Source organism: Taurulus bubalis, assembly GCF_910589615.1.
Source record: "Taurulus bubalis genome assembly, chromosome: 1".
NCBI lineage: Eukaryota > Metazoa > Chordata > Actinopteri > Perciformes > Cottidae > Taurulus > Taurulus bubalis.
This window is the reverse complement of record NC_136589.1, coordinates 31,436,088-31,459,709: the sequence shown is the minus strand read 5'-3', so window position 1 is coordinate 31,459,709 and position 23,622 is coordinate 31,436,088. Positions and strand designations below refer to the sequence as shown.

The following is a 23,622-nucleotide window of genomic DNA, read 5'->3' as shown; positions in this document are numbered from 1 at the left end:
AAGGAACTCAGTTGTGAGAGAATGGTTTGAAACTGCTGCAGACTGGGGGACATGAGAGACATATAGTGGTAAAGGGTTCAGTAATACGTTGTTTAGATGAAGAGCATCCTCTGAAGGTCTTTGTTATCAACAGTATAAGGAGGAAGAGGAGTGCATGCGTCGCTGTGCACCAGCAGAGGGAGCCCTACACACCCTCTGTCTGAACCCTCAGGGCATACTGATGTAACAGCAGGGAGGATGCTCACAGGTTTCCCATGGTTCATTTCTGTCCTGCTGTCCTCATCCCCACTTTACTCTCTTTCCAACACGGTGGACCTCTCTTTTTATTGTTACTTTGCACCCAATCCTCCCAGGTACCTGGGAGGGAAGGAGCAGACTATTTCTATTCTATATCCTCTCTAAATATATACCTCCTTAATCCTAGAAAACACAGCAGCATGACTGGGTGCCCTGTGCTTTCTTCTCCCACTGCAACTGTATGTTGATTAGAGTAGACTAAAAGAGGTAGATAAATGATTTAACTCCAAAGTCCGACTGAAAAATGTGTGCAAATGATGTATGATTTCATTAATAATCAAGAGGCAACAGAAAGGGAGAGGAAACAGCTAAACATGGGAAAAAACTGTGGTATATGTTACGGTCATAAGGTTTACTGTAATCTGTAATTGGTCTCGGAACTACAGTACACTTGAAGCTTTTTATTGGATTGGCCTCAGGGTGCAGGGGGTGGGGAAGCTGTATTGCTTTGTAAGGTTAACATGAGGGCGAGCAGTTAGTGCAGAGGCAAGCATATGTAAAGCATGCCCTTCTCTTACACACATGGCGTATGATTCACACAAGATCCTGACGGCGGTATAATGTTGGGTCAAAGGTCCCCTCTGGTTTAATTGCTTTAATCTATAATGGTTGCTTGTAGTTATCGGCACAGCCGTACCTCACTAAGTGTGTGTGTGTGTGTGTGTGTGTGCGTGTGTGTGTGTGTGTGTGTGTGTGTGCGCAAGTCCGAGAAATTGCTATGCTCCCGTGTAACAATCATGACCTTGGACAGAAGAGGATATAGATCTCAGCAGAGACAGACAGCAAGCGCGAGCATCCTCCTGTTTTTCTCGTATACCTCCTCCCCTCCCATCCACCTCTCCAACCCCTTTCTTTCATATCGTCTTTCCCTCATGGCCTCCATTTCTGTCTTCTTGCTTGTTTCCCCTTTTGTCGTCTTCTACACTACCCCCTCTCTCTCTCCGACCTCCAGTAGCTGTGTAACAGTTGTACAGCCACTGTATGTTTTCTGTAATGTGGTGGAGCCTATATATCGGCTTAACACATGGCCATACTGGACACAAGCACAAATGAATGGTTGTGCTCATGCATGCATGGCGTGTGCACACACACACACATGCACACCCTATCATAATGTATGGCTTGGAGGCAGTTTGGTGGTCTTGGTCCAGAGAATAGTGTCATGTGTCCCCGGGGCTGGCTGATAGACTGGGTTATAAATACAGCTCAGTGACAGAAGGATTCTGCTGTGAGGGCTTCACCTCCTGTGTGTGTGTGTGTGTGTGTGTGTGTGTGTGTGTGTGTGTGTGTGTGTGTGTGTGTGTGTGTGTGTGTCACACTGTCTGTCTGTCTGTCTGTCTGTCTGTTGAACGAGAGAGAAACTGAAATCATGAATAAAAGACAAATCCACAGGAGAGAAGCTGTGAGACAAAACAAAAGTGATAAGAAAAACAAGAACAAGGAAAGAGACATGGTTCTAATCAAACCCTCCCATTTCTACGTGTTCTATTGAGCACCCACAGAGCCTTTGTGTTGTATTGAATGGCAGTCAGTGGTTGCTAAATATGGTTATGAATTCAAGTCCATTTGCCTGAGTAATTGTTTGACATTTTTCGTTTTCACTTTCTTGCCCAGAATATCGCTATCGCTCTCTTGTCTGTAGGCTGAATATGAAGCTGTTTATCTTAGCATTAGGAATGGTAACAGGGAGAAGCAGCTGGCAGGCTCTGTCCAAGAGTAAAGATCTGTCTACCAGAACCTCTAGAGCTCACTGACTAACACATTACATGTTTAGAGGCAGGCTAGCTGTTTCCCCCTGCTTCCAGCTTTTATGCTAAGCTAAGCATAAACTGACTGTCACTTATTTTGTGAGAGCAGAAGCTCAAACGTCTTCTAACTCTAAGAGAGGAAACAATAGTATATGTCTCTGAAACAAGTCCGCTGACTATTAATGCAAATGTCCTTCCACATCCGCACATAATCTGGTAGAATCAAATTGAATGTGTCAGTCAAGATGATCAGACATTTAAAAAAAATATGGAAAAACAACTGGACTATATGTATTTATGTATATGCATACGTTTAGTTATAATTTTTTTGATGTAAACAAATGCAAACAAAAGCAAGAAATTGTATATATTTCTTAATTACGTCTTTTACCTTCATTTTGCTTTCTGGAGTGAACTCAACATCTATATTGTATGTCATTGTCAGTGTGCATTTAATTCAGTTTCCATAAGTTGATACACAAGACAACAACTGATTTTTAACACATTTCAGTTCCCACCAGTAAAGTGAACGTGTGTTAGTCCTAAACGGCTAGAACTGTCACCTTGAATAATTTTAGTTGAATTCAATAAGATCAAAGGAGGCCTTCCGGGATGTCTGATGGCTTTAGACGACCCCGAATACGTCCACTGACCCCCTCCCCCTCCAAACAAGCCCTTAACTGCTGGTCAAATCACGGATCACTTTGTATTCGCCATTCGAACGAACACACACACACACACACACACACACACACACACACACACACACACACACACACACACACTCCAACTCTTCTTCTTTTCCCCTCAATGACCTTCCTCGCTCATGTCCTCTGTCCTGACCTTTAATTTGTCTAAATTGAATTTGTTAGTTTCCATACCTCTCCCTCTCTTTCTGTCTTTCTCTTGCTGTTTGCTCTGCGGTCTTGGCTCGTGTCGCGGCTGTGAAAGGCTGCATCAGCCAGCTTTACAAACACACAGCAGAGGATTTGGGTCAGCCGTAGATATAGTATGTTTGCTGACCAGCGCTCCAACCTTTTCTCTGCTAATTAACTGTGAAGGTTTTGTGAAAGCAAAACAACTGAGAATTTAGAAGCTGGAGCTGAACGGCTAGATATAATATTCATACAGCTTCATTTTGACTGTACTTTACAGAAAAGATCATAAATGTGAAAATCAGTGGACATATTCAATTAGTGCATGCTGGAAATCTGTCAAATAAAAATACAGCTGTGAAGCAAAACAAACAACAACAGCATTGGTCACTTGTTCCTCAAAAGCAAATGATTTTGTGTTTGGAACCTCTTGTGTGCTTCTCGGATGCCTTCCTGCATGTTATAAAAGCTACTTGTCTTGTCGTTTTTCTGGTTTGTAGTCTTGTGGATATCTAGACAACCACGAGTTCAATAGCAGACTGACCAGCAGCATACAGGGCCGAGCTAACACACGTTTCTCTGTTGGTTTGGGCTGTTTTGGTGTCATAATCCCCTCATGAATTTCCCTGCAGTAACTCCCCCCCCCATCCTTTTGAGCTTCAGGGTTTTGCTAGTTGTGCGTTTTCTGTCTCTCTGTTTACTACTTGATGGAGTCTGCATCAGTGCAAATTGCTTTAATGTTGGTTTTGACAGAGGCAGCAGGGCAGACAGACAATCACTGTAGGCGCATGTGTGTGTGTGTGTGTGTGTGTGTCACATGGGTGTGTACTAAGAGTAGCAACCTGTCGAAGCACACATTTATCTGACTTGAGGTTTCCTAACCGTCTCCACTGCTGTGGCTCACCCCTGAGATTCTAGGCCAATTTACCCTCCTGTGACCAACCACTGTGTGACAGCCGCGTGTGTGAGAGTGTGTGCTCTCGCCCTAACAGGATGCCATAAGAACTAACGGAGCACACAAAACATGAAGAAAAAGCCAAAAAAGAGAAGCACACACTCTTAAAGAGGGATAACTTAGAGATAGACAGAATTAGCTGTCCTTTGTCTTATTAATAATAAAAAAAGAGATGTATCTATCACCCCTCATTCACTTTTTGTTCACTCCTCACAAGCTATTTTAACCCAGTTCTTTAAATGAATGGTGGGATGCGTCTGAGTCTGAGCGTGTGCGGAGGTGCATGTGTATGTGGTTGTTTCTGATTCCTCAAGGTCTCTCGTTTGTGTGGATCGTTATGGCTGTGTGGATGTGTTTGTTGCTCTTTGATGAGTTGTTGGCATACTAGTAGAAGAAGCTTATTAAAAAACAAGTGTCTTTATCTGACCGGGTGTCACAGTTCAAAACTGTAAGCATTCAACCATCAAGTGCTGACAAAACCCGTACCCGTACTCAAATGCGCACACACACACGCACGCACGCACGCACGCACGCACGCACACACACACACACACACACACACACACACACACACACACACACACACACACACACTCCAGAGCCTCTTCAAGCAACAAACTAGGGCAGTGCTCCTGTCATAGTCTGTCAGAATGGCATCTCTTCTGTTCTGCTAGTGCTGCCAGAGTATATGAAATAGCAGAGTAGGCTAATGTACTTTCTGCCACAGTGGGAGGGGGAGGGAGGTCCAAAAATGCAAGCTCAACGAGGTACACTTCATCACATACACGAATATTTTCATAAACATTTTCAGCTTTGCACACCATCTGCCTTTTGGGTTGCCAGGGTTTCAAGGCTTTGGAGAAGGTTTTCAATAAACCATGTGCATCCCTTTTAGAAATCACTTCACTAAAGCAGCTGCCTTGGAAAAGAGCTTCCTAACATCAATTTTTTTACCCATTTGTCGTGACTTGTTCTTTACTGAAATTGGGCTATTTTTAAAAGATTTCTGCTGGCTTATTGAGGGACATCATAGTAATAGCGTTTGCTGAATGATGTGGATGTATTATGCTGTTAATCTTGTTTATTTTCCTTAAAAAGTGTTGCCTGGTTAATCCGAATAGCCTTCCTCTTTGCAGTTTAACAGGGTATTGCACACAAATAAATGAATTTGTCTTTAATCTCTACTTGTTTTGACATTTAGATTTGATTAAAGCTGACTTGATTTGATAAACGTAAACTCTCTTACCAATGTGTTATTTGCACTATTATGAAACCGATTTAAGAGCAAATTCATCAATCCGTTCAAACATTTTTCAGCTTTGTTTTGCAATTAAAAGGTAAATGATTATCATTTTGATGATGCTTTGATCCATTTTTCTATCATCTCATGATTCAGACACCCAACTACTATTTAGCCATGCATGTAATAGCTAATTAATTTGTATTGGCGTGTTTCAGAGACTTCACTGATCTGCTCCTGTCTATCACTCATTTGTAAAACTATAGGCCACTGTTTAATTATCTGTCCCGTTCAGTCCAACCCAATTTGAATTTGTGTTTGTTGAAGTGTGGAGGATCAACATTACATTTCTAAGAACAGAATGGGAAGTTAGAAAGCAGGAGTAATTGAACTGAATCAAAGAAGAATTAGGATTAGAATTTAATTTAAATACATTGAATTATTCATAGACACATTCAGTTTGCAGACAGCTATCACACTCAAAAGAAGAATAACATTTTCCCTTTTAAATCATTCTAGATTCCATCTCAGCCCGCCCAAAACTCTCATTAAAAAATGAAATAAAAAATATCGCAGATTGTGATATGCCTGCTTTAGGGAAAACACATCCCACGCACACAAACAGCACATTACATCTGCTGAACATTGAATGTGTGAATACAGTTTTGCTGTAAAATCTCTCACATTTTAACTGCACCTTGAAAACATGAGTGTGAGAATACTATAATTGTACAGTACTGTAAAAGGAAAGAGTAATAATTCCAAACACTTCAAACCTTGATAATGTTGTATACATGGTATGTGTTCATCAGTGCAGACTTTTAATACATAAGCACATTCAGTATTCAATAACAAATGTACCTTTACGAACAGGGCCGTCACGGTCGATTGTGATTGTTGTTTTTGTCTCACTACCTACTTACACTTTGAAGATAATACAGTGTAGTGTCGCCTGCAGCTGCACGTTTTGAGACACCATGGCCACTGCCAACAGACAACAGAAGTGGAAAATCCTGCCTTCACAAAGTCACCATTGTGGCAAATGTGTGCCTCCCTTGTGAGTTATGTAAACAACAAACGCATTGCTGACAGAAAATACAGTTTGTAGGCTGCATTAGATTTAAAGAACATATTGCACTATTACTATGAAACAAAAAACAAAGAGGATGTAGAAATGATCCGTAATAAGTCTTTTAATATTACATTTATTTTATTTTTTGCATGTAAATGAAATCCTGGCCATGAATTTGCCTTTTCCTGTAACACATGCAAGGTGCAAGATAGTTCACCTGACAGAATGCAGTCATGTATGTATTCTATGTTTCGTCCACACATAACTATGTCTTAATAAGGGGGAAAGCATCACAGAGAAAATACATTTAACAAAATAACAGAAAGCAAAAGTCACTGGTGGTAAGGATAGGAAAGGCTATAAAGTAACTTCAATAAAATGACGCAAACGGAGGACGAGAGAAAAAAAGCTAACAGAGAAATGACTGATTGAGAGCCTCTGGTGGTTTGTGGATGAGTGGAGAGAGGACGGATGAAAAGGCAGCAATCGGAAAGGAGTAGCAGCCTTAGTATGGCGGTAGTTTGTTCCTAAAGTTCAGATCTCACCTCTTCCCACTCCTTCATCCTGCTCTCCGGCGGCCCGTTTGTTGCCCTGACAACACTCTCAATCGTTGAACTGCACTCTCGGTGGAGTGGAAGCTGGGGAAGGTCTGGCTGTGTGTGTGGCGGCACTAATACTGAGATAGTGGGTACATGTGTGTGTTTGTGTGTGTGTGTACTTGTGTGCAGTTGTATACCTGTTTTATTTATTGCATCTGGGTGTATTTGAGTACAGTAAGTTATCTTAGTGTATGGAGCAACCTGCGAAGCCTTTTCACGATACGACAGCATGTACTTGAATGGTACTTTGTTTTTTATTTTATTTTTTAACCTTTTTTTCTTTGTTTTTAAGAAGAGATTACAATCTTACTGGCAATGTATTTCGGATCAACTCAATTTAATTGTTTAACATTTTAAGAAAGAAACTTATTTGCAACCTCGCCAAGGGTCACATATCGATACCACTCTCATGTCTTTACACTATGAAGCTATGGCTAGCAGCTACTTTTAGCTTAGCATAAAGACAGCGCGCCAACAGCTTACTAAATAGTAAGTTTTGTCTTTTTTTATTTTATTTAAACAAACGGCGACAGATACAGGCTCCATTCGCTGATCTGCTGTTTTTTATTGAGCTAAGCTGAAGTGCTGCCGACGAGCATGTTATCAATCTGCTCATCAAACTTGCAGTAAAAATAAACAATTTCTTTAGTAATAACAGAAATATTGGCCATTTTTGCATTTTGCACACTACACACTTTGTTTTTAAGAATAGTATAACTTTAACTCATTTTGATTTTTTTAATTATTGTTATGTCTCACTGAATGTGTAGTACTGAATTGACTGGTGTCTTTTGAATAACAAGAAGAAAGGTACAAATAAATAAATAAATAATTTAAATAAAATAAATAATAATGCTACAAATATTTAATCAGATAAAACAAAAAGGAAAAAAACAAGACAACCTCCGTGGTACAGAGGCATAGATAGATTATTTTGTAGGGGAAAGGAGTGAGCAGCATCTTATTTGTGTTTTCTCTCCGTTTTCCTCTTCTCTTTCTATTACCGGAAGATTTTCTGCCACAAGAGCATCTTGATTCCAGTAGACTGCAGTTGTCAGCATTTTCCTGCAGCAGGAAACATAACTTTTGGGATGTGTGGGGACATAAAACCTGGGTGAAAATTGCTTTAAGCTGATGAACAAAAACAATGAGGCTTATATGTAGTATCAACATGTTGAATGTCGTGTCAGCAAGCCCCCCCTTTCGTTATATCTCACGTCTACCAATGTAATGTTTTCTGTTCTGAGCTGGAAAGGTCTTATGAGCTCAATATGTAGTCACATATTGTCCTCTATATTGAGTCTGTGGTGGTCTTATTGAGCAGTCTCTCTTTGTGGCATTGGCACAATCCTAAGGTGTGTGTGTGTGTGTGCGTGTGTGTGTGTGTGTGTGTGTGTGTGTGTGTGTGTGTGTGTGTGTGTGTGAGTGTGTGTGTGAGTGTGTGTGTGAGTGAGAGAGAGAGAGAGTGTAGGCATCCTGGTCTCTTTGTGTACCAGTCTGGTTGTTGGCAGTGCCGTTTGATTCTTGGCAGGTGGATCAAATCTTCTTGCAGCCCAGCTGAAGCGGTGGATACCAACCAGAGAGAGAGTGGCAGAAAGACATAAACAAACAGAGAAGAAGCAAGAAGAAAATTAGACTGACGCAGAAAGAGATGAAGACACCAAGAGAAAGAGATTGAACATGGTTGGGGTTTGGGGTCTGCACACGGATCTTTAAGTGTAGTTTCAGCATTTTTTGGCATTTGTACAAGAATTTACAAATTCACACCCTCCTCCTCCTCCTCATCCTCCTCCTCATCTTTCAATCCCAGAATCTAAACCTCACAGTTTGGTGGTGAAAATCAATAAGACAGCATGTCTCTCTGTAATCGAACAACTCTCACAGTAATCAGGTCACATGTGTATGGATCTGTGAATTTATGCCCTGTGATGAAAGCTTGTATAAAAAATTAGGTGTGTGTGTGTGTATGTGTGTGTGTGTGTGTGTGTGTGTGTGTGTGTGTGTGTGTGTGTGTGTGTGTGTGTGTGTGTGTGTGTGTGTGTGTGTGTAAGAGAGAGAGGGGCTGGTCATTAGATCGAACATGAGCCTGGCCTGAGTGACTGACTGATGCGCTTGGTGGTTTTATTCTGGGCCGAAGCAGGCCTGCCCCAGGCTTAGATTTCTCACACACACACACACACACACACACACACACACACACACACTCACACACACACACACACACACACACACACAAACAATTTAGCCAGTTCCCTGGAGAAAGAGAAGACAGAGAGGGAGACAGAGTGGGAGCATTTAGAGATGGATGGAAAGATCGATAAGAGGTGTGGTTTTGTTTTTGTTTGTGGAAGAAAACTACATATTTTCATAATTTCTTTGTTTTCCCCTCATCTTTAACACACAAACACACACAGGTACACACACACACACACACACACACACACACACACTGTATATGCACACAGGGCTGTGTCAGCAGACAGGACGTTTTAGCGAATACATAATTGATGAGTCCAGTCATTGATTACAAGTGATAAGTGGTATTGACAGGAGGTGTGAGAAGAAGAGAAAAAGTGTTGATGTGTAGGTTTATGTCTGTATGTGTTTTCCCAGTGGGCTGCAAAATGGGCACACACCAGACTTTAAGTTTCTGCATGATAGAAGAAGTATCTCAAAGGATCAAATGTTATTTTTCTTGCTTACCTCTAGAAGTTTGCCTTTCTTGCCATGCAGATAGTTTTTATTTAATTTTCCTAGTTTTTTAGATGTCTCAGAGATATCTGCCTCCAAAACAAGAGAGATAGAATGTTACAGTGAGTGTTCACACTTTTGTTAAGTTACAGCTAAAATAATAATTTATCATTTTGGGTAATTATCTGCTTTCTCTGTCACTGTATGACGTAACCAACAGTATAACCACATTGTGGTTTTACATTTCCATTGTGTAGAGACTAAACAAACAAGATATAGCGTGTTAGTTATTGAGCTGGAGAGGTGCTGGAGACCAGGTCTTAGAACTTTGAACGGATCATGATTAACCGTTTACTCCTTCCTATAGTCTCTATGCTTGGCAAGGTTAAATCGTATTTTTATTGAGACATACATTGAGACAAAAATCTGCAGCAAACATCTTTCAGAACATACAATGAAACATGGGAGTTGGAATGTTTGCACACAGGAGGAAAATAAGAGTGTACCATAACAGACTGAAGTAAATGCAGGAGGAGAAGAAGAGAAATGGCAGAATGTATAGGTACAGGTGTAAAAAAACAAATCAATATTCTTGTAAAGGAATGGTAGGCTAAATAGTGACCCTTTTTGCATGATTTGTAATATGAAGTAAGATACATTTCTCTTCATCACAATTCTAGGTGCCGTTTGATTGTATTTAAAAACCTTCCGTTGCATTACGACTCAATTTACTCGTGGTGAAAACTGCAATGGAAAGAGAAGTTACAATGGAGAGAGAGAGAGACATTTTTTTTTGATTTTTCAAAAGCACTTTATTTACATATTCATCCTTTTTTCAACTTTTACAAATAAAGTGCTAATGTTTTAAAATCACAGGTTGTTTTGTTAAAACCCACACACATAATTTACCCGGTAAAAACTTGTGCAACCACCAATTCCTTGTCAACAACAGAGCAAACAATATCATTAAAACACCAACGTTGTTTAAAAGCGTCCAAGTCCCCAATGTGTCTATAAAAACGGAACTCTAGCCCGAGTCTGGCCCTGATGTTACACAGCCAGATTGCCCTGGCCTCCTGCCCCTCTCTGCTTTCCACTCTGGCTTTTCTGCTTAAATAAATAGACATTTTTGCTTCTCCTGAAAGATAATTCAGGAGCTGCCACTTTTCTTTTTCTATCTTCTTGTAGGCAGCTCCATGATAAAAACCTTTTCAGTAAAAACCACATTAAAAATACTAAAAACCAATGTTAAAAGAGTGAAGAAACTCGCAAGTCTCTTACACTCAGTAAAAACATGGTAGATAGTCTCCCGGAGGTCGCAGAAGGGGCACTGGCTCAAAACAGAAGGGTTAATAACAGAGATAAAAGCATTTGAAGCGACAGCACCGTGTAAAATCCTCCACTGGAGGTCGGCAGTCCGTTTCTTCAGGAGAGGTTTGTATAAAATCTTCCACTGTGGGCCATGTCCATTTTGTCCCAGTCTGTCTGACCACACAGTGGGGCGTCAGTTGCACAGCCCAGACCTGTTTAATCCTTTCACACAGTTAAAATACAGAGTCTTCTTGTCTGCTCTGTGCAGAGTCAAATCTTCTGGGCGTGTCGTAGCAAGCAGGAGGCCGGTGAGCTCCCCTAACCCCGGGCTCAGGGAGATCTCAGGGAAAGGGTCTGCAGGGTCCGGCTCGACTTCTCTCTGGCTGTAGTTTCTGAGGAGGCTCCTCTCCTTCCAGGTCAGCCTCTGTCTCCATAGCTCCAGGAGCCTCTTCGCCACCAGGACAGAGTGCAGACCCAGCAGAGAGCCCAGGGCCGGGGCATCGCTCAGCGCCGGCCCCACTGCATCCACCAGCTGCTGCAGGCACAAGGCTCGTGACTTCAGCAGCACTCCTGTCATGCCAGGGGTGGTACTGCTACTAATGTCCAGTTTGGCTCTGTAGATCAATGGCTCTCTCAGCAACCAGTACAGAGAGTTAAAAAGTTAAAAAGAGATAAAATCATGTTCCTGCTAAAACCAGGTAAAAACAGCCCTTGCAGGCTAGAGCGTATCTTGATGAGAAGGGGCTCCAGGGAGAGCGCATAGAGCATCCCGGACAGAGCACAACCTTGCCAGACCCCTCTATACACTCTAAAAGGAGCACACAGACTGCCGTTTATTTTCAGCACACTCTCAACCTCACTGTACAACACTTTGATCTTAGCTATGAAACCAGCGCTGAACCCAAACTTCCCCATAACTTTCCAGAGGAAGCTGTGTTCAACGCGGTCAAAAGCCTTTTCCTGATCTAGAGAAATCAGACCAGTGTCAATACCCAAAGAGCTGGAGACCTCCAAAACGTCCCGAATGAGGTAGACATTGTCTACCATGGACCTGCCGGGCACACAGTAGGTCTGGTCCCGATGGAGGACCTGCTCCATAGCTCCCCTCAGCCTGGAGGCAAAGACTTTGGACAGAAGCTTGTAATCCACACACAGTATAGACACAGGGCGCCAGTTTCCAATGTCCTGCAGGTTCCCCTTTTTTGGCAGCAGTGTAATCACAGCTCTCCGGCAGGACATCGGCATGGAACCAGAGGCCAGACTCTCATTAAAAACATCAAGTATGTCACTTGAGAAAATGTCCGGCTCATGTGGTGTTTGGCTGAGGCGTAGAATAAACCTAATACAGGAAAAGCATCTGCAACCTTCACTCCCTTTTTGCCTTTCGTTCTTTGTAGGAACTTTTGTATCCTTTCAGCAGTGTACATTCGTTGCTGCTGGCTGCTGCTTAAACTGACAGCCGGAGCTTCACTGCAGTCCGACACCTCTGCATCGCTGCCACTGTGCTCAGACGGCCTCTGCTCCCAACCCGTCTGCTCGTCCACCCCAACCTTGCTGGCCTTAGCCTCGCTGCCTACGCTTTGGCCATTCTTCTTCCTCTTGTGGGTAGCTTTTAGCTCCCCTGCTTCCTCCTCCTCCATCTCTTCTTCTTCCACCTGCTCAGCCCACCACAACCCGCTTACCCTTTCCTCTCCTGACTCCACCACTCCATCAACACCTACACCCAGACAAAATCTTCTTCATCGGGGACACCACCTTCCCGTGTCTGGAGAGCTCTCTGCTGAGGAACTCGTCGGTGATGAACGGAGGGACATTGGACAGTACGATCTTAGTTGTCGGTTGTGTTAACGGCAACACCTGTACAAACAAATCGTTCACCGTGAGGCCTGCCTCCACGACACGGTTCACCTTCTCCACCTGGTCCAGAAAGATGACCACGGCACCGTTCATGCGCGCGGCCGACTTAATGCTGCCGTGTCCGACCTTCTCTAGAAAAGCGCTATACAAGTACGGGTCCATTAATACTACAGTGTAAAATACCCTGTAAGTAAAGTGAAATTCCTGCATTAAAAATATAATAATAATAATTGCACTTAAGTACAGTAATGTCCAGTTACATGCCCATACTGTTAACATAAATACATGTAATAACAGTTTTCCAATTCTAGTCAATGAATATGATAGCAGTTGTGAAGTATTCTGTTTCTACTCCATATAAAACTAATTACTGGCAGCTGGATATTTTCATAATTAATCTCGAAAGTAAATAACAGTTTTAGAGGTACAAACTTACTCAATGACCTGCCAGAATGCATGAGAAAGCATCAAAATAGAGCTTGCTTATCAAAATTAATTTGGTTGTACTTATTTCTTTTCATACAGGTATAGCTTCAAACAGCGTATGAGAACAGTCTACACGTCTTTAAATTGGCAGTTTGGAGTGAACAAAAGAGTTGAACATTCACATCTTTACTCCACAGGTTATTCCACAGAAATATTTTTTAATAGGGGCAATTTCTTCAGGAGAAAGTAGTTACAATGTGTATATAATCAGGACATTGTTTCTGAAACACTGATACTGTATTTAAATGGTAGAACATAAAAAAATATCACTCCTGGCAGTGAGAAAATATGTTTTTGTAATTTGAGTGAACCAAACCTTTAATATATCAAGGTTGCTCTCAGTCAGACTGCCTGTGAAGCACATGAAGGTATTGCAGTCAATGATTCACAGAGAATAACGTTGGTATCACTGACTGTATGCAAAGAAGACAGTATTTCTAAATTCCACAAACCCTGTTGATGGGTAGCTTTCATCTCTGAGTCTGTGAGAATGTGTGTGCCTCTCCGGTGAGCCCTAAAATCCCATATGTATTACTACTACTGTCTAATTTCTGTGCGCCACTCAAATGCAGATGAAATGAGGGAAGCAGTCTTCCCGAATACACACATGGGCTGCAGGCTGCTTCTGACCTTTTGCTGCTCAGCACCTCTCCTCCACTGTTTCTGTCTCATCCCTCTCATTTCATCAATCTCACTCTCCCTCTCTCACCCGGCTCTGCTGCGCAGCCTCTCTCTCTCTGCTACATTATACGGTGTGCACTGTTTTCTCTGTCGCTGGTTTCTCACGCAGACGCCGCCGTGTGCGCCGTTACACGCGCATACGCACATGTACACTCACTAATACAGCATGACATGCCTCCCTGCTGTCGGGGGGTGCTGAGCTGAGGAGAACGGCTGGGATTCAGGAAGGGCTGATGAGCAGCATGGTGGCGAGAGGAAGAGAAAGAGGGGAAGAGATAGGAAGAAAGGAGGTTGGACCAATTTTACAGTGCCTTTGTTATAACTACAGGCAGTATAAAGACACGGAGGGCTTGTAAACAGGCAATCCTCTTCAATTAAGTGATTAGTCTCATTTGCATTCAGGCAGGCAAACTGTTTTCTTTTTCATTTTAAATAGTGTTTACAGATCACTACTTATTAAAATAGGAGAGAATATGAAAGTGTGTTGCTTTAAAGTGATGGCGTCAGTTTGAATTGCATCAGGTCTGCGACTCGCCCGTCTGATCTTGGATCTGTGGATTGAAAGCATAGGTTCAAAGATGTTGATAGAGGGAAGATAAGCTAAAAAGCTACAATGTGTGGGATTGAGAGAGAGAGAGAAAGAGATAATAAAGAGACAACCAGCAGCCTCTGCAAATGGATACTGATTCAATAGTGATGGTCAGCGGTGTTGAAGGCCTGATTAGGACCTGAGTGAGCCAAGCCATGACAAGGGAGAGCACACACACACACACACACACACACACACACACACACACACACACACACACACACACACAGATCTATTGATCCTACTGTTGCACATCACCGACAGCGATACTTCAACACAATCTTTTTTATTAAGAAAGTTATATTAATAAGCCATTTTTTAGATTTGAAAGTTGTTGAAAGGGTTGGTTCATCCAAATGAGAAAAACCCATCTATTATCCCTCATCTATAGCGTTATCCAGCTATTGAGACACTTTCAGTTTTATGTGCAGAGGTTTTGAGATATACATCTAATGTCTGGACGATCCACAGACATGTTGGCAACAGATTTGACTATTTCTACGATAAAGTTGAGTGTTCACATAAAGTTCTGTGGATCTTCCAGAGTAAACAGAAAAAGTTTCATTTAAGTACCACAAATATAATTATATTCACCTCTATTTTATTTAGGTGGCAAACATTTTAGAAATGTGTAAAAGTGTTGTATGCATAGGGCAAGTGAGAAAATATCCTTTGAGGGAAAACAAGGATTGTGATGATTTCAACACTGTTTGTGACTGAGAACACAGATGTTCAGCAAAGTAGATATTTGGCCTGCAGGTGTGATTTGAGAAACATTTTTGATTTGTTTTATGTGGCATGAAAACCTTCCACGTGATCCACTATAACCACTTTGAATACAACTGGACCACAGTCTCTCTCCTTCAACACAAGCTATTCACGACCATTTTTAAGCATACAGGCCGAGTGGTTGATAGATTTTTTCACTTGATTATCTAAAATGTATATGCAACTGTAAAATATACCCTTGCCTATACTCCGTATATTGATGTTGTTTCAGTGACTGACTTTGAACCATAACAGCTGCAGCACAACCACAGTAATCTTAAAAATGAAAGTATAGGTTTACCACTGCTTGTGATTCCATTGCTGTTGTGCTCCAGCACAACAAATGGCACCCTTGTATAAAACATATTTGATCTACCTTCCGTATGTGGAAAACAATATCATGGTTTTCAGGAAATGGGGACTGAGAAATAAAATGTACAGATTTTAGTATGTGTGTGTTAACATGTTTGTTCTCTATTTTCTTGCAGTTACGTTGCTGGACTCCATGTCAGCCTTGGCTGACCTGGGCTGGGAGGCTTACCCTAATGAGGGGGTGAGTATGTGCCACCAAACACACTCATAAACTTGAAATCCTCCTCTCTTTATGACTAGGCTGGCACCGAAATCTGATCACAACGTGCGGCTTTGTTTTGACATGTGTTATTTTCAGTCAAGGAGCGTGGCCTCAGAGCGAGCAGCAGCAGCATGTGTTTTAGAGAGCACTGGGTTTTTCAGCGCTCCTCACTAAATCGGGAGTCTGCAGGAGGAATTTAGAAATTATTTCTGCTGCGCTGAAAACGCTGTGGCACTGGAGCCTCCATTTATTACAGGTTGCCTTTTTTTGGGTCCGGGGTAAATATTCTGACGTAAGAGGAGACGTTGTGCACATGTCTGTGTTGTTTGTGTGTGTGGGAGGGGGTTATGTAACTGGCCTTTTGCAGGTATATGGACCAAGGGAGTCTGGAGTGCTGCCACCGTGCATCAGAAATGACAACAGAGGAGTGAGAGGAGAGGAAGAGTGCGAGAGCGTAGAGAGGAAGAACATCGAAGTGCATTGAATGAAGAAATAAGAGTGGGTTCTGTATGTCACTCTGGTGAGGGAGCTGTTGAATGGCGCTGAATTAATTCTATTTCCCCTTGAGAGACACTTCCTCTCCACTATTCAGCGTCAGTGTGTTAAATCGCAGGATGCCACACGCGGTTTCATGGTTGTGCGCAGCAGAGAGGCAGCTGAAGTGAGCAGAGCTATGCAAGCTTGTTTTCTCAAGCAATCAAGGGTTTCAAGTTCACTTTGTGGAAATACACTGATTGTGTGCCCTTGTTGTGGAAGTTTGTGTATCTTTTTCTTTTTTTCCACAAAGGTCCTTCTAGAGGAACTGAATGTGTCCCAGCTGTGGCCAAAAGATTCAATCAAATTTTGAAACCCAAAGAGTACACACGTTACTTTTATTGAAAATATGGTTCAGTTTGGGGTGGCTTAGTCATGGCCCCAGAAAAGCACATGTGTTTTTAGTTTATCCTTAAAGAAATGTGTTGGCTGGAAAGTAAAATATATATAATGAACTCCAACCTGTATATCTTATTTCATGAGCTGTCAACATGGTGGGGACCTGACACCTCCTCCCTGAATGTGTACAGAAACTGAGAGGAAACTGTCTCTGTGGGCATCCACACAACTCCTATCTCAAATAAAATACAATAAATAGATCCTTTATACGATCGAATCAGTGTAAAAACAAAAGTGTTTTCAATGATTGTCTTTACTTTGGGGTAAGCCACAAGCTTTATCCTCTGTTTTGTCTGACCAAGGATGTATTAAATTGGTTAAAACTGGTAAGCACTTTGCTTTCATGGTTGTTCTTATTTTGCCTCTTGGTACATGAATAAGATGTTATCTTTCTCTTGGATGAAGATGATCCTCCCATCTCTTTTTCAGTCCACTCATTACAGTTAAAAAGCCAATTGCAAAAGGCTAAATTGGCTGCGTCAGCTTCTTGAAATAGGCACAAAAGTTTTCTTCCGTTAGCTATGACTGCCATAAAATACAGTCTTGTTTCTCTTAAATAATGTTGTTTCTCTTAAAGAGCTGAAAGGCCCTGTCTGTGTATGTCAGGCTCTCACGTTTGGAGCAAGGGCAAGTTACATCATCATCTGCACACATTTCTGCCGGCTGACTTTTACTCTACCTCCTAGCCGAGCATAGCCGTACCAAGCCATGAACATTTCACTGTGTCCTTATGCAGAGCGTAATCGCATGCAGGAAATGTTGCTGAGTTAGTCGAGATAAAACCGGTCAATATTCTGTGTCAAGGTGCCCCCCTCGTATCGTAAACATAAATAAACAACACATATTATTCCCAGTGTAGTCTATAGTAGTATTGCGGTGGACTGTCGTTCTGCGTGCAATTGATTGTTGAATTTAGTGTTTTCATGACATAAGTAAAACATTTTATGCAACATAAATTGGTGCATAAATGTCGCAATGGAACATAAGCCCTTGTTCGGAGCAGAACAGTTTTAAATACTGCAAGGAGGAATCGGCAGAAACAGTGAGTGTTGGATGAAGAGCGGAGGATGACAAGCTCTTACTGCGGTTTGTGAAAACACATCTATAATATGCCATGGCTTGAATGTCCTCCGCTCGGCAAGACTATCCCAACCTGTGGTGGAAAAAAAGCATTACGTGATAATTTTTGCAAGATGGAGTCGGCTTTTGTGAAGCTAAATACTTCTTGCCAAAGAGAACTTCTACTTGCCTTTCTTGGGCAGACATCATGATGTAAAACTGTAAATGTGGCTCCTTCTGTCCCAGAAAACAATCCAGCAAACTGCAAGTTAAATGTAACCTGGTGGCATACATCATGAAAAGCAGAATAGATACTAGTGGAGCCTATGCTCGTGTTTGTTTTACATAATTACACATATGTCTTAAAATTAATGAGGTAATGACTTATCATAGAAATAGAGAAGAGAAGGGACAGAGAGTGATATGAGAGTGACAGACTGAGAGAAGAAAGGTGCCACGGCTGTGAGAAGATCTTATGTTTCATAACTGGGGGATTATCTAGTTGACCTTTGAACTTTAAACCTGGAGATTGGTCTCAACGAGAGGCAATTCCCACCAATCTGAGACCACTGTCTACCTGAATTAGTCCAAAACAACACTTGACCCCTGCAGGTCAAGCTTAATCCAAGCCGTGCAGGACCGGATGTGCCTGAGACTACGTGGAGCGACCCACTTCTGTCACCAGGCAGGGGTGTTCCTTGCGAGGGACACAAAACAGATGCATCTTAATGATGTTTGAAAATTGAGGGGCCCCACATCATCCACCCGCCATCCTTCCTCTTTCTTCATCTTCCATCTCTGTTTTTCCCTCCCCTCTCCTACTCTTTCCCCCTCCTCACTAAGCCAGAGCTTGTTCCAGAGTTTGGGGGCCAATTATGTCCTCGTAGGTGTACCCATCAGATGATTGCAGAAGGAGGGATATTATGTTAAGCTGGTGAATGGTTGAATTTAAACCCTGATCCGACGTCTCTGCTTCACTTCAAAGCAATCAAGCGGGCTCTGCGCTGATTCGTGAAGGTGATTGAGGGTTCAGGGGGGAGGGTTTCATTCTGAATGTTAATTAGTGTTCAGGCTGAACCAACACTTTATGTGTGTGTGTGTGTGTGTGTGTGTGTGTGTGTGTGTGTGTGTGTGTGTGTGTGTGTCCGGTGTGTGTGTTTAAAGTAAGATAAAAAGGGAGCTTAAACTCTTCAGCCTAACCAAACATTTTTCCAGTTGTGTTTTTGCTCAAGCTGCTGTTGCAATAAAGGGGCTGCAGGTTGTTTTCATGTTCACAAACACACCTGTGCTTTACACCAGCCAAATGTGACAATGAACAGACTCGCCAACTAGGGAAATAAGTGGCTCACCAGGAAGTGGCAGTAATCCAGCCACTCCAAACTCTGCCTACAAAGAAATAAACAAAGACATCATAAAGCTCTCTTTATCCCTCAATGACTATTCCCATAAATGCTTTAATCACCACTCCCTGGGGACTCAGCGTTTTGTGTTTGTGTGTGTGTGTGTGTGTGTGTGTGTGTGTGTGTGTGTGTGTGTGTGTGGGTGGGTGTGTGTGACCGTTCTGTGATGTCCGACTGGTCTCAGTTCTGCACAGATGGGTCTATTTAGCTGCCAGGCGCGCCTGTAAATTACCAACATTCATTCCTCTCTCTCTCTCTTTATTTTCCCCTCCGTCTTGTGTTTTGTTCTTTAATTGAATCGAGCTCTCAGTTGTTGTTGTGTGCACATAATGTCGAGCAAGACTCCAGTGATACAGCCGTTGTATGTGTAACCTTAAAAACTCTGAACTGGCTGTGTCAGCTGACTACAGCAGCTTAAACAATCTTCTACCTCCTCTTCTTCTCACATTTCTTCTTTCTCTCTGTTACTGCAGTTGAAGGACTATTGGGTCAGGATCAAGAGAGACGGTTTTGTTCGAGCTCCAATTCATACACAGTAGACATTTCAGAGGAGGCTGTGGGGGATTAAAAGCATCTGAGAGCCGGAGAGAGTGTGCGAGTCTATGTGAGAATGTGTGTGCTGTTAATGTGGATCTGTTTTAGCGCTCAGGACTCGGAGGTGAAATGCGTCAAGCTTTTGCTGGGTTGTTGGGCCGTCACATTAGATTAACCTCAAGAATCCAACCTTAGCTTGGACTCCACTTGTCTGAAAGTTTCTTGTTGTTCTTTCTTTACTTACCCTTCGCCTCTCAGTTCATCTACCCTTTGACTTTCATTTGAATTGTCACGTGAGGGATGAGGGGAAGTTGGAGTACATGTGAGTGTGTGTATCATGCCTGCATGTATGTATGTATCAGGGCCTGTGTTTACACGTCTGGAATACTGTAAGGTTCTATGTGCTCATCATTCTGGAGCTTACAGCTTCAGCCTTAAGACGATGACAGAAGCTCAGAACAAAGATGGTGGTCTTCTTATCCCATACCACAAACTAGGACCCATCCAGTTTGTGTGTGTGTGTGTGGGGGGGGGGGGACACTGAAACCACATTGGTTTATTTTCATTTTTCTTTCAGGAATAGAAATGTTCTTTCTCTTCGTGTGTGTGATGGTATATATATGTTAGTGTGTGCCTGTCTATGTGTGTGCGTGTGTAGATAGAAATGTTTTCCTGCTCATGCGAGAAGTGTTCTCAATTACTGCCTTAGTCAGAAGTGGAAACAGATGGCAGCAGATGACGGGAGACAAAGTAGCTCTGTCTTATACTCCCTTTTGCTTCCTCTTGCTCTCTCTGTGTGTCTCTTTCACTCTCTCACACACACACTTCTACCTCTTAAGCGCTAAATCACGCATTCACTTTAGAAAAACATGCTCCCTCTATGCACACGTGCAGCATGGACAAAGACAGTCCTTCAGTCATCTTGACACAGATCATCACTCATGTTCACCCAGACATGAAAACAGAGCACGCAGGCTTAGCGTCGGTTTGCATCGAAACCACAGTTCATTGAACTTAGGCCCAGTTTCCCATAAAGAAATCATTGGAATGAGATCTCCTTTGTCTACTGACTGGCGATGAAATAAGACGATCTCACAGCTGAGTGGTGCTGTTGTCAAGCCGGCCCGGTGCTGCTGAACATCACTCGGCCACTTTGATTTGAAATGTATGTTTTAGTTGAGGGGATTTCCTCGTCAACTCAAGCACTACTCAAACACTCACCTCTTCTCCTTTCCTTTCTCCCTCTTCCCATCCGGCTCACCCATTTCTCCCCCTTCCACTCCTTCCTTGACTTCTCTTCCCCCTCTTTTTTTATCAATTTCCCTCAAATCCCTCTCAGTATTTCACTATTTTTTTAGCTCCTACCTTCCTTATTTTGTTTGTGTGCTCTCCATCTAAAAAAACTAACAAATCATCTGCTAAATGTGGAAGTCCAATCCGAAATGTCATCTAAAATAACAGCTCTCTCTTTCATCTGGTAGACCTACTTTGCTTTTGTACCACTCTTTCTCTAAACCTCCTCTTTCTCATCCTCAGTGGGAGGAGATCAGTGTGATGGATGAGAGGAACACCCCAATGAGGACCTACCAGGTGTGTAACGTCATGGAGGCCAACCAGAACAACTGGCTGAGAACGCGTCACATCAGGCGAGAAGGAGCGCAGCGCGTCCACATTGAGATCAAGTTCACCCTGAGGGACTGTAACAGCCTACCCGGGGTCCCCGGTACCTGCAAGGAGGTCTGCATCCCTTCACACACACACACACACACACACACACACACACACACACACACACACACACACACACACACACACACACACACACACACACACACACACACACACACACACACATAGGACAATGCAAGCTTTTGAACACAAAAGCAATACTGGTGGCAGATATCAAATGTCCTTGCATCTGGTTTGTGTGTGTGTTTAAGTCCTCCTTATTACATGTGTGCTGCTTATTTGCTCACTCTAAGGTGAGCAAGACATTACATGTTGACAAGCTCCATGGGTGCTGGTGTGTGCAGTAGCTGTGTGCAATTTTCATTTATTAGAAAATAAAAGACTAATTTCTGCTTTGGAGATCAATAGCACAGGAGTATGTTTGATTTGGAACATGGAGGCAGACATTATTTGGAGTCTGGGTTTGCCACTATGCAGTTCTCTTAGCCTTTTTGATAGAATTGAGTTATGTAATCAGTATTTCTTAAATCCTTCGCTTCTCAAATGTATAACTAATTTTGCAGATACATATTGGATTTGTCATGAAAAGGGTTTAATCACAAATTGAAACCATAACAGCACACGCCATCGACACTTTGTTTAGTGTGCAGAGCTAATCAAATGAATCAGCGAATTAACTTCAATAACACTTCTCTGCATTTTCAATTAAATCTGCCTGATCTCCATATTTATCTGATACAATTATGCTGGATTGTTTGCTTTTGCTGCTTCCTTCTACTGCAGAATACCATCTAGACACTCAAGAGAACAAAACACATTTCAGTATGAGAAGTAAGCAGGAGCTAAGTGAAGAAACGTAGAAATGTAATTGTTGTTCTTAGACAAGGTTCAACATTTATTGTTTGGGGCCAGTTTACAAAATGACGTATTAAATAACAATGTATTCAGTGTTGGGAAGGATTTATGTCCCCAGACTACGAAATATTGGATAATTCTATTATCACAGCATGGTTCGATACAATGCATGTATGACCAGTCAAAAGGTGGTAGTTTTTACTATATTTACTTGGTATGAAATCAATGCTAGTTCCGTACATTATAGTACACAGCCCTGCAGAGCAGCAATTTTTTTTTTTTCAGTCTTTTCCATCCAACATTCACGAAACAAAAACACACAGATGGAAGTTCATGTTGATATCTGATGAATAGATACATAGACAAAAAGAGAGAAAAGAATTATATGAGAGAATAGCTATCGAATTAAACAGACGACGCTCGAAAGGCTTCTTTTACTTTAAATTTCTAATATATATTTTTTTACTATCCCCGTCCTGTCATATCAGCCTGCTCCTTTGTATTCATTTCTCTCCACTTTGTCTGCCCTCTGCACCCTCTTCACTCTCATTACATCTCCAGAATGAGTAGTCGAGATAATATGAGACAGTAAAGAGCTGCACTTTCATGAAACTGCAGACAGTGTTGCTGACTGGCCATCGAGAACAGATGGACTGAGATTTGAGGAGAAGCAGCAGAATAGCTGCAGAGCTATGGGAGCCTTGTTAAAATTTCACACTGGATGGATTTACTTTTATCTGTCTCGTTTTAGTGAGCGTTATTCTGTTTTGTCTGTTCAGTTCCATTTCTAGAGTTTGTAAGGTGATGCATGTTTCTCTTGCAGACATTCAACATGTACTACTATGAGTCCAACAATGCCAACTTGTGGTTCATCAAGGAAAGCCAGTATGTGAAGATCGATACAATTGCTGCAGATGAGAGTTTTACACAGGTATGGACACACACACACACACACACACACACACACAATGCATACGCACACAGGCTCTGCATGCATTGTGTACACAGCTACAACATAGTACAACAACGTAGTTTACAATGATGCAACAATTAAGTACTTATTTCCATCACTATCTCTAAAAGGAAAATGACCAGTTCTGCCTCATGTTTTGTTTTTCTCTAAGTCTCTGTAAAACGTTACTCTCAACTTTACTCTCACCTTTCTTTAAAAGCAAAAAAAGAGTGACAAAAATGTCTCAAAGTGTTTCCTCATTGCATCTGTATGCGAGCATCTGTGGTGGAAATGTATCATAAGTGCTTTATTCTTAAATGTGTAGCTGAACTCTGAAAGCAGAGTTCATCTTGACCCAGTCTAATCAGCGCCATCCATGTGAAGCGATTACCGGTGGATCTCGGTATTGTTTTGTTCTTTTCGTTTTGTTTTGTTTCTGTGCCTCTCACTCTTGCCT

At 42.1% G+C, this 23,622-nt stretch overlaps 1 protein-coding gene across 1 annotated transcript in view; it reads left to right on the top strand.

Annotated features, from left to right (window-relative positions):
• The window catches only part of epha4b (eph receptor A4b), a gene marked incomplete at both ends in the record, with an annotated part of 89,211 nt that overhangs the window by 2,263 nt on the left and 63,326 nt on the right, over positions 1-23,622 (top strand). The window contains 3 exons of the mRNA XM_079224271.1: positions 15,658-15,722; positions 21,206-21,406; positions 23,037-23,144. Coding sequence (XP_079080397.1) covers positions 15,658-15,722; positions 21,206-21,406; positions 23,037-23,144 — 374 coding nt within the window. The remainder of the gene's footprint in view (positions 1-15,657; positions 15,723-21,205; positions 21,407-23,036; positions 23,145-23,622) is intronic.